General features: G+C 38.4%; 1 protein-coding gene across 2 annotated transcripts; it reads right to left on the bottom strand.

Annotated features, from left to right (window-relative positions):
* Positions 1–674: 674 nt before the first annotated feature.
* On the bottom strand, positions 675–7,242 carry LOC128111536 (olfactory receptor 186). 2 transcript variants are annotated; one of them, XM_052739784.1, is made up of 2 exons: positions 7,234–7,242; positions 675–1,592 (listed from the first exon to the last, which is right to left on the bottom strand). In XM_052739784.1, the coding sequence occupies exons 1-2, from the start codon at positions 7,240–7,242 to the stop codon at positions 675–677; spliced, it is 927 nt and encodes a 308-aa protein (XP_052595744.1). The 2 variants fall into 2 exon arrangements, with proteins under 2 accessions (XP_052595744.1, XP_052595746.1); XM_052739786.1 differs by lacking the exon at positions 7,234–7,242 and having other exon boundaries at positions 675–1,652.
* Positions 7,243–12,415: the final 5,173 nt, after the last annotated feature.

Below are 12,415 nucleotides of genomic sequence, written 5' to 3' on the forward strand. Positions count from 1 at the left end.
AGTCCAGTCCCGTGGGGGCTTCACAGCCACTAGTCTACAGTTCATGGGTTTCCAATAGTGTGGCCGGTCATCTCTGCACTTCTTCCCATCATGATATCGACATTCCCCGCATGCAGAATCTCTCCTTTCTCTCATTGATTGGATTAAAAAAACTCACGCTGGCCATGGATCTCAGCATCTGCCACCATCAGTCACTGGACAAAGGCTCTATGATGATAGGGTATTCACTAGACCGGTCACCAGAGTAGACCAGTCTAGGCACCTTCTGGACCACTGCCAGCAGTCCAAGGTGGTGTCATCCCTGTGGATTCCTGAGAGCCTCCCCAGCACCCTGCCTCTTCAATTGCTTTTTAATAATTACTGAAATAGTAAAGCCACATGGAAGAACACATACACCAGTGTAATGTTTTTGTTCTATTTTATTTAGCATGACATGCAAACTTAATAAGATTCTTCAACATTTTCAGGTTAGAAATACTAACATTTTAAGGATTTCATTAGATATGTGGCCTTATCATTGTCAAAATACTTGAAGGATTGATTTAATCAGAGTATAAAAGAAATGTGATAATTACAATTGCAAAAGTCTTTGAACATTTTCGGAAAACAAAAACATATCAAACTGGAAACATCCATGGCTGTTTTATAGTGAATGAACAAGAGACTCCAGAGAGCTAAATATGCCTCTCTAATCTTTTTTTCAGTGAATCTGTGACTTGCTTGTTTCGCAGGCTGTAGATAATTGGATTTAGCACAGGAATTATGACCGTGTAAAACAAAGAGTCCATCATACCTTGATCATCTGTTTGTTGAGATGCAGGCAGCACATACATGAAAAGAAGAGGGCCATAGTATAACGATACAGACAAGAGATGGGCACCACACGTGGAAAAAGCCTTCTTTATGCCTTGGACAGACTTCCTTTTTAAAATTGTAAACAGAACTAGTGTATATGAAACCAGGACAGTCATAATGGTGAATACCTGTATTGAACCAGACAAAATAAATACTAATAGGAGATTAATAGTAGGATCAGTACAGGAAATATTATACAATGGTATAATATCACAATAAAAGTGATGGATTACATTAGAATTACAGAAGGTTAATCTGAGCAAAAACAATACATGAAACAAGGAATGAAGAAAGCCACCTACAAATACTGAAACTAGTAGTCGGATGCATAGTCTATTGGTCATAATAACTGGATAAAGTAACGGTTTGCATATGGCTACATAGCGATCATAGGCCATTGCACCCAAAAGAAAGCATTCTGTGGTTCCACCAAAGGCAAAGGCAAAAAACTGTATCATGCATTCAGAAAGTGATATCATCTTGTTCTTGGATAACAGGTCAACCAACATATTAGGAGTCACTGTGGATGATATCCAAGCATCCACAAAAGCCAAACTCCCAAGGAAAAAATACATAGGGATATGGAGGTGGGGATCACTCCAGATAAGAGCAATCAAACCTAGGTTCCCCACAACAGTGATGAGATATATCACCAAGAATAGCAGGAACAGGGGCACCTGCATCCCTGAGTGATCTGTGAGTCCTGTGAGAACAAACTCAGTCAGCAATGTTGCATTCTCTTTTTCCATGTGTTGTTCACTGGACATTGCCTGAAATGAAATAAAACGAATATAATGGAATATTCACTAATATTTCAAGGTCATTAAGGGAACAGTATTTGGTATGAAATCACATCTTTACCAGAAGTCATTTAATTTTTCAGGTCTTCTGGATATAGGGTTGTAGGTGGTTGTGAGCCACCATATGGGATCGAGGAACTGAACCTGGGACCTCTCTGCAAGTGCAATAAGTGCTTCTAATTGCCAAACCATCTGTCTATGCCCAGTTCCTCCATTTTCTCTTTTAGTACCAACTCTCATTCAATAAACTCATTTCCTATATTAAAACCAAAGGCCTACATATCCAAAAGGGGAGAGAAGAGAGAGACAAGGAAAGCATATTAAGCAGAGTGAGCAAAGAAAGGAGCAGGAGTGAACCAGAAGGCAGTATTGTGGACACCAGGAAAAGAAATACAATAAGGGTAACACAGGAACACAGTGCAAAAACCAACGCTCTAGGGAGGGAGAGAAAGGGAGGAGAAATGGCTGAGAGGGGAACTGCGGAGGTTGTTAGTAGCTTCAACAAGAGTAGCTTCCTTTACTGAATGGAATTAAAATCATGAAGTAGCAAGATGTTAATGTGAAAGGCATGCCATGGGAATGAATAACATAAATGATACAGCACCCTTCATCGAGGACAGAGGGCAGCTGACCTTGGTCTATGTTTCATAGATCCATCTAACTTGCTTCTTCTGTAAAATATTTTAAGCAGTTCTCAAAAGAAAGAGTAGGCAATTGAGAAGAAATGGAAATAATCAGAGAAGAAAAGAGAGGAGAGATAAAACAATTAAACTCATATGGAAGAAAAGAAAAGAAAAGGAGACAAGAGGGAGCATGAGAGATGTCCAAAGCAAAATAATCCCAGAGGTTGGAGGGAATATTTGTCCTAACTCCAGTGTTCATTAATAGCTGTATTATCAGAATCACTTCACTTTATTTAAGAATTCAAGTTTATTCTATTATAGAATCTATATATGATTAAGAGGAGACTTCAGCTTTAAATTTGTATTTTTATAAGTATAGTGACAGCATCTGAAGGTTCATTCCACACAAAAGTGATACTTTATCTAGTTTTTAGTAAATAACAGAAGCCAAATATTGACCAGATACAGACTATATGAAGAACCAATGCCAAAAATAGTATAGGTAAAGTAAGATTTTATTTTGAATGAGTTTGCCTACATTTTATCCCAAATCAGAAAATCATTGAAAATCCTCAAATAAAGTGTATGTATCTTTCAAATAACAAACATATATATATATATATATATATATATATATATACACACACAAATATACACCCATACATTTTGCTATATTCTCCTACAAATATATAATCCATATTATCATATATAAAGTGTCCAATTACATTTATATATATTTATGCAAAACTGTACCAGTGTTCATCATATATGTGGTAAGTATTCATTTGTACATATTTTATGCCTATATCACATGTGTAAAAGTTATTCAATGAAATTGTTGTCACATGGAGAGGCATAAAGGAATTACTATTTAATTTGTAAAACCTTCACTTTTAATCATAAATGTAATTTCCTTGGATGGGTCTTTATAGCAGAATTGTCTAATTATTTCTTATCTAAGAATAATGTCATCAATCTGAGAACTGAGTTTTGAAGTACTCATATTTTATCTCAATACAACTTACAAAGTCCTTATAAGTAGGGTAGAATGACAATAACTCTTTTTATAGGGAATTGTTAAATTTATAGCTGTGCTCCTTGCTCAGATTTCAGTCATGAAAATAAAACATGAAGATTTTTCAATCTTTACTTTTTAAAAATACCCCCTGGCTATTTCTGCATTTTGTACACAAATTCTGAAATTACTGTAAGTAAACATTAATTTAAACATTGTCAATTTTAAATCTTCTTTACAAAGATTAATATTAGGAAATATTTTCAATGTTACCAATATCTTCTAAGGAATTGTAGAGATCCTTCAAAAGCAGAAATAACACATGACAGCACCGTTGTGAAGACCATGGAGTTCACAGATTCACTTGGATGGCTTTACCTACAAAGCTAAGGGAAATTCTGCTTATATAATTGTTCCTTGAACACAGTATCGATCAATTGCACACTTGTGCATTTTTTCCTAGGGAAGAGGAGGTGCAGAACTGAAATTCCCCTCTCAATGCCTTAGGATTCCCTGTGGGATAAAGTGAAGATCGTCAACTGGGCATTGCTGTTGGAAGTGTGTGCAAAATTCAGATCTTCCCAAAGGATTGAGAAACATCAAATCACTGTGAGCAAGTCTAGCTTCATAAGTTAAAATTACACTTAAGTTCATTATATTTCATCATAAGTGACATGCATGGTGGTTTTATGTCAACTTTGGTTTAGATATGAAATTGAATGCAGGGAGTGCTTTGATGTCATGATGTCTGTACTAATCAAAACATAATTTTAATAAATTGGCTGTCTACATTTCCTACAAGAGAAAATCCAAAAATAATATTGTCCTGATAATGCAAATAACACCTTATGCTTGAACATTTCTAAACTCTCTTAGTTTAGTCATAAATCTGATAAAAATTATAGTAAGAAGGTACAAGTCATGGGGGAAGAGTAGAGAAAAAACAAAAACAATGTTGTAGGATAGAGGCCAAAAGCTATCCTGTCCAAACAACAGTGTCCATGAATTTTAAGATTTGAGGAGCAGCCAATCACTTCTTAGTGATTCCACCCACTATCCTGAGAATATTTATTTCAATAAATTAGCCTTTTAGTAGACATTGTCTATTTAAAATATAACAATGTGTGAGTGTTGGTGTCTAAATGTGTGTGCACACATATATTTATCACCATCCAGGTTTTCAAGTTATACACAAAGCTACAATAAGAAATCATGTAGCCTCCCTGGTGATGTGACTAGCAGTCCAGTCATCCTTGTTCCACATCTAGTATCCTTCTATGAGTGAGTACATACCATGTTTGTCTTTCTGAATCTGGGTTACCTCACTCAGGATGATTTTTCTAGATCCATCCATTTGTCTGCAAACCTCATGATGTCATTGTTTTTCTCTGCTGAGTAGTATTCCACTGTGTATATGTACCACATTTTGTTTATCCATTCTTCAGTTGAAGGGCATGTAGGTTGTTTCCATGTTCTGGAAACCTGGGGCCTATGCAGGGTCGCTTGGCTCGGCCTGGGAGGAAGGGACTGGACCTGCCTTGACTGAGTCTACCAGGTTGATCTCAGTCCGCGGGGGAAGCTTTGCCCTGGAGGAGGTGGGAATGGGGGGTGGGCTGGGGGGACGGTGAGGGAGGCGGGAGGGGGGGAGAACAAGGGAATCTGTGGCTGATATGTAGAACTGAATTGTATTGCAAAATAAAAAAAAAAATCCCAAAACAGACCCATTGATCAATGGACTAGAATTTAGTACTCTCACATAAACTCACACTTCAAAAGTCATCTGAAATTTTACAAAGCAACTAAAAATCCTCATTGGAGAAAAGACAGAATCAGCAAATGTGGTTAGTCAAACTTGATAGCTATGTGTAGAAAAATGAAATTAGATTCTTATCTCTCACTCCACATAAAACTCACCTTCAATGGATCAAGGAATTCAGCAGAAGATCTGACACCCTGAATATGATAGTTGAACAAGGAGGGGATACACTTGATCTCATTGGTATAGGAAGGGTTTCTCAAGAGAACTCTGATAGAGCAAGCATTCAAACCAGCAATTAATAAATGGGACCTTAAGAAATTAAAAAGCTTCTGTATAGCCAAGGACATCATCACTTCATCATTAGTGAAGGGGCAGCCTACAAATGGTACAAAGTCTTTACCAGCTATACATCTGACAAATGGCCATTATCTAGATATACAAAGAACTAACCAAATCTAATCATCAAGAAAATGAACAAGCAATTAAAAATGGGGCATGAATCTAAACAGAGAGCTCTCAATCAGATGAGAATGCAATCAGATGAGAAACACTTCAAAATATTTAACATCTTCAACCAACAAGGAAATACAAATGAAAACAACTTTGAGACTTTGTCTTCTCATAGTAAGAAAGGCTAAGGTCCCTAGCAAATAACCTAGCTGTCATCATAGAGCCTTTGTCCAGTGACAGAGGGAGGCAGATACAGAGATCCACAGCCAGGCAGCCAGGCTGAGTTCTGGGAATCCAATTGATGAGAGAGAGGAGAGATACTGCAGGCGAGGGACATTGAGGTCATGATGGGAGGATGTGCAGAGATGACAGACCACACTAGTGGAAATCCATGAACTGCAGGACTGGTGGTTGTGGAGCCCCCATGGGACTGGACTAGACCCTCTGGACATGGAAGATGGTTGTTTGGCTCGAACTGTTTCGGGAGCACCCAGGCAGGGGGATCAGGATCTGTCCCTGGTGCATGGTCAGGCTTCTGGAACTCGGTGCCTGTGGTATGACACCTTGCACAGCCTTGGTGCAGTGGGAAGGGGCTTGGACCTGCCTAGGCTCAGTGAGCTGGGCTCTGCTGACTCCCCATGGGAAACCTTGATTTGGGGGATGTGGGGATGTGGGGTGGCTTGGGAAAGAGGGCTGGGGGAGGGAGGAGGGAGGAGGAGGGTCTATGGACAGCATGAGGAGTGAGTAGAAAATTTCTTAATAAAGAAAAATAAAATAAAATAAAAAATAAAATCAACTATCACATTATATTATTATCATGTAGTAAAACTAACACCTAAGGTAACAGAAAACAGTAAAAGTGATGTTATGTAACTGAAACTATTCCTTCAGATACAAAATCTTTAAGCTTTAAATGACATGTTGTTCACATTTGTCAGGAAAAGAAAATACGTATTCAATGTGTGAACAAAGGATGAGATTAGCCTTAGAAAGGGAAACACAGGAAATTAAGTGCTCTAAAGGCAAGAGTTGGAAATGATGATGATTGGAAATGGTGCTGTGAATATCTCTCTGTATAAATAAAACACTGATTGGCCAGTAGCCAGACAGGAAGTATAGGTGGGACTAACAGAGAGGAGAATTGAGGGAACAGGAAGGCAGAGCGGGAGACTGCCTGGAGCCGCCACCAGGACAAGGAAGATGTAAGGTACCAGTAAGCCACAAGCCACGTGGCAAAGTATAGATTAATAAAAATGGGCTGAATATAAGAGTAAGAGCTAGACATTGGTAGGCCTGAGCTAATGGCCAAGCAGTTTAAATAATATAAGCGTCTGTACGTTTATTTTATAAGTGGGCTAAGGGACTGCCAGGACTTGGCAGGACCCAGAGAGAAAACTCCAGCTACCAAATGGTAAGTAGGAAATGCCTCTTGAACTAACGTGAAGATATGTGTGTGTACAGAAGCTCACTTTTGCACAGATGCTGCACACATGCAATGCACACAGTAATCCCCAGAGCTCACTAGCAGTTGTGTGTATGTATACACTTGTGTTTGCTGTACATGCACCCAATAAAAATCAATGGCACGATGAAAGGACATGAAAAATGACAATGTGAATAAACTACAGAAATGTCAAATACAAGTTCAAAAGAATATATACTTAGTTTTAATTACATATAAAAATATTTATGGATTAAAGGATTTCCTGAAAAGGTATAAACCAATGAAACCAACTCCATAAGGTACCAGAAGCCTAAAAGCTCAAAGGCTACATTATAAATTGAGAATTTGCTCAGGTTATGCTAAAGAAGTATTGGAAGTGATGCTGGTAGCCATTTGCAGATGACATGGCATCTTCTAGAAGGTACTGCTGCTGTGTGGGGAAGCTGGAGCAGTGTGGTGCAATCCCCTTCCTGCTGGGGTACAGTGGGTAAAGACTGTGGATGTGTGTGCACATATGCCGTCTTGTGCATGAACATCCATGCTGTGGCCACAGGAGAAATGACTCACTCCGAGGTGCTGGGGGTTGCTACTCAGGCAAGTGGGTTGGGAAGAAGTTAGACTATTATATTTTTGTTTGTCTTTTATGATCTCTCTGAATAATTTTTAACCATGCTCTTGTCATTTTAAAATGGAAAAATAGACAAAACATTTTACAGAAAAAAAAAAAAGAAAGGCTAAGGTCAAAACCACACAAGATGACAAATGTGAGTATGGATGTGGGTAAGGGGACACTTAGTCACTACTGGTGAGTATGCAAACCAGTGTGTCCACATGGAAGTTAGTGTGAAGGCTCTCTAAAAAGCTTTAAAGTCAGTATGCAACGTGATCTAGCTATACTCTTCTTGGTCATACACAAAGGACTCTACATTCCACTCTAAGGATACCTGATCACCCAGGGGCATTGTGGAACTCTTCCTACATCAGTAGCAAGAATATTACTGAATAATAAAATCCAGTGAAAGGAATTAATTATATTTTCATAACTTTCTTGGTGCTTCTGATGCCCACTAAACTTTTAGAACCACTGTCTGAAAGGGTCAGAGAAGGAAAGATGTCTCAAGGGGCACTTAAGACACATGAACATATGCTCAACATTTCCTCACAGCCAGATCTCAGATTGAAGAATACTTTCGCAGTCAAAACTTTGAGTTTCTCATAAGTACTAGTCTAAGATAATTTATCAGAAATTTCTTTAAATTATTTTATAAAATACTGTAAAAGTATGTGTGTATATTACATATACTGTTTATATTATACATATATTATGTATATGGAGATTAATGAGAGATATGGATGCTTTTAAATCACCAAGTGAGGAAATAATTTATCCTTATAATATAGTGTATGTCAACTATTATTGGTATATTCATATGGTAGTTTTAAAACTATAAAAACTATTTTTTATGCAAACTGATGAGCAGTCTGGTATGATACTATCCTTTACATGATAATTTGTCCTTTACTACATTCTTTACATTTGAATTAATAATCATTATATAATGTGTAATGGGGAATAAAACTGCATTAAAGAAGAGGAAGTAGACTCAAATTTCACATCTTATCAGTCTACTATTTATTAATAATAATGGCAGGATAAAGCAATAGATAATTTAAAATAAATCAACACAAGAGAACATAACAGCAACAAAATATAAAATAACATGGGGTGTCTAGGAAGAAAGGGTAACAAACGTTGTACTGATAACCTTTCACTGTTTCTGGAGCGTTGGGTGTGTCCCCTCAGGGGAACTTCTGAGAACACAGTGATCTTCAAGCATACTGGGATTTGGATCTCTGGAATTATACAATATAGTAATGTCTGCTTTAAATACTTACGTGTTGTGATCAGATCCTTTGATCCTCGCAATTGCTTCTCTATCATATTTAGTCACAGTCTATCAATAATCCAAGCTAATGAAATTGTCAGTTTAATTGTATGATATCTATGTCTACCAAGAAAAAACAGCGGCAACAACAACAGTTTGAGTTTGTATGTACCAACATTTCTAAGCAAAGTAATATATTTGGGCTCATTCTTTATATTGTTTGTTTTGTTTGTTCATGTAGTGTGTGTGTGTGTGTGTGTGTGTGTGTGCCTGCGTGTGTGTATGTGTGTGTCCATGCCACAGAGCATCTGTAGAGGCCAAAAGACAACCTATAAGAGTCAATTTTCTCTTCCTTCCATGTGAATTCTGGGGTAATTTAATACAAGTCCCACATCTTAAGGCTTGACAACAAGCTTTACAAGCAGAGTCATTTCATCAACTATGGGCTGAGTTTTCATTAAAAAGAGTGAGTGACATACTCATTGCATTTTGTGTATTTGTTATACCAATTCACTTCATCTTCACAAACATTTGTGTAAGCTCTTACATATGTAAGCTACTGTGATGGAAACAACAAAAGTTGCAGAACAGTAGGAATTGAGATTGCAATCTATAAGCCAAAGCTACGTGTCATATAACGTCAAGTTTGGCCCAAGAAGCATTAAGCTATTAAATTCTTCTAAAGAGTGAAATTTCCTGTCCTAGTTGAAGTTATGTGAAAGCCTCAGAGGAAAGCAGTCATATGGTCACAGTTTTGTCAGACTTCGAAAAAAAAAAAGATACTGTTTCAATAGTAAACTAAGATGGAGTAATAATGTCAGGGGTAGAGTAATTTAGGGCAGGGGTTCTCTGTGAAGAAGACTTCGTAGAAGACTTTTTTTTTAATTTTTATTTTTATTTTGCAATACAATTCAGTTCTACATATCAGCCACAGATTCCCTTGTTCTCCCCGCTCCGTCCCCCTCACCTTCCCCCCAGCCCACCCCCATTCCCACCTCCCCCAGGGCAAAGCCTCCCCCAAGGACTGAGATCAACCTGGTAGACTCAGGCCAGGCAGGTCCAGTCCCCTCCTCCCAGGCCGAGCCAAGCGATCCTGAATAGGGCCCAGGTTTCAAACAGCCAACTCATGCAATGAGCACAGAACCCGGTCCCACTGCCTGGATGCCTCCCAAACAGATCAAGCCAATCAACTGTCTCACCCATTCAGAGGGCGTGATCCAGTTGGTGACCCCTCAGCCATTGGTTCATAGTTCATGTGTTTCCATTCATTTGGCTATTTGTCCCTGTGCTTTATCCAACCTTGGTCTCAACAATTCTCGCTCATATAAACCCTCCTCATTCTCGCTAATTGACTCCCAGAGATCCACCCAGGGCCTAGTCATGGATCTCTGCATCCAGATCCCTCATTAGTTGGATGGGGTTTCCAGCATGACAATGAGGGTGTTTGGCCATCCCATCACCAGAGTAGGTCAGTTCGGGCTGTCTCTCGACCATTGCCAGCAGTCTGTCGTGTGGGTATCTTTGTGGATTTCTGTGGGCCTCTCTAGCACTTTGCTTCTTCCTATTCTCATGTGGTCTTCATTTACCATGGTCTCCTATTCCTTGTTCTCCCTCTCTGTTGTTGATCCAGCTGGGATCTCCCACTCTCCCAAGCTCTCTTTCCCTCGACCCTCACCCTTCATTACCCCCACTCATGTCCAGGCTGTTCATGTAGATCTCTTCCATTTCTCCATCATTGGATGATCCCCGTGTCTTTCTTGGGGTCCTGTTTTCCAGGTAGCCTCCCTGGTGATGTGAGTAGCAGTCCAGTCATCCTTGTTCCACATCTAGTATCCTCCTATGAGTGAGTACATACCATGTTTGTCTTTCTGAATCTGGGTTACCTCACTCAGGATGATTTTTTCTAGATCCATCCATTTGCCTGCAAACCTCATGATGTCATTGTTTTCCTCTGCTGAGTAGTATTCCATTGTGTATTTGTACCACATTTTGTTTATCCATTCTTCAGTTGAAGGGCATCTAGGTTGTTTCCATGTTCTGGCTATTACAAACAATGCTGATATGAACATAGCTGAACATGCAAGTACATAAGACAGTGAGGTAGATCCAGAAGTCTCTCAATGATGCATTTTGGACATAATTTTTTTTTTATTTGAAGAAATGTGAAAGAAGAAAGAGACTTAAGAGTTAGAGAAGGTTTCACTGGAAAGGATCTCAAATCATGCAGGTGTGAGAAATGCATGGTAAAGAAAAAAGATAAACATGCCCACATCAGCAGATAGATCAATACAAGCTATATGCAAAAATAAATACTATCAGCTATTAATAAGGTATGTGCATACAGTCTAGTAGTTATGAAAATAATTTTAAACATTAAAAGAGGTTTGATTTCATCAGTTTTGGTCATGAGTAATTACCTATCAGCATCATTTGTGAAAAAAGAGAGCATCTTCAGACTGGAGGATATAAAAACCAGTTTTACATCAATAGAGGTATGATTTTTGGAGTGAGTGCCCCTGCTGCACCAATTGAAATATGTATGACCTTTCAGGGATGATAAAGAAAGGCAAGGTGGAACTGTAGATGGATACCTCAGGACGCATGAAGACATACAATGTGTGAAGGCCAACAGGAAAATTGTGACACACACACACACACACACACACACACACACACACACACACCCCTGTACACTTGCTTATGTGTTCTCATTTTCACATCTCCCCCACCCGCACCCCCAAATCCACTTTGTTCTATGGTACCATAATGTGTTACAATTAATTAATCATTGATAATATTCACTCAAAGCTTCCCCTTTTCAAATACATATTCCAATAATTGTGTGTTACTGGATGCTTTAGCTTAATAGTTTCATTTTACCTAAAGTAAAAACAATTGAAACTTCCCCCCCCCCGCCCCCATTCTACACTCTTTGCTGCACATTTTTTCTCAGCTTGTCCAGTCTACTGTTGGCTTTGAACTACATAAGGTCTCGAGATCAAGACCATCAGCCAATATAAGGCAGCATTGGAAAAGGACTTAGAAGGCACCCTAGACTACAGAAATAGTAGCTTCTGTTCATTCATACAAGCACTCTGAGCTCAGAGGACCTCCTTACAATTGTTCCCACAAAGTCCTAAGTATCTCATTGTACTCTCTTTTCTGATGATTTCTCTTGTAATTTTTAGTTTCTTTAAATTTTTAGTAATTTAGAGTTTCTCTAAGAAGTGAAATAAAGATATGTTGAGGGCTAGCCATATATCATAGATTTGCTTGTATTCAGTGAAATAAAAACCTTTTCCTCCAAACAGGTGCATTTGATATTTCTCCAAACTACACAGTAGTATTGGTATCAAGGAACTAGTATTCAATTATGCTTTGTAGAAATGATATTTTTTTAACAGTTAATACACTTACATAGCCACACTGAAAAAAAAAAAGCTTCAATATTGGGCACATTTGTTTTCTGATGTAGTTATTGTCATATGTAATAACATTTGTTGACCACATGAGAATAGGAAGAAGCAAAGTGCTAGAGAGGCCCACAGAAATCCACAAAGATACTCCCACAATAGACTGCTGG

The sequence above is a fragment of the Peromyscus californicus genome, unplaced genomic scaffold, assembly GCF_007827085.1.
Source record: "Peromyscus californicus insignis strain IS unplaced genomic scaffold, ASM782708v3 Scaffold_16__1_contigs__length_79575227, whole genome shotgun sequence".
Lineage (NCBI taxonomy): Eukaryota > Metazoa > Chordata > Mammalia > Rodentia > Cricetidae > Peromyscus > Peromyscus californicus.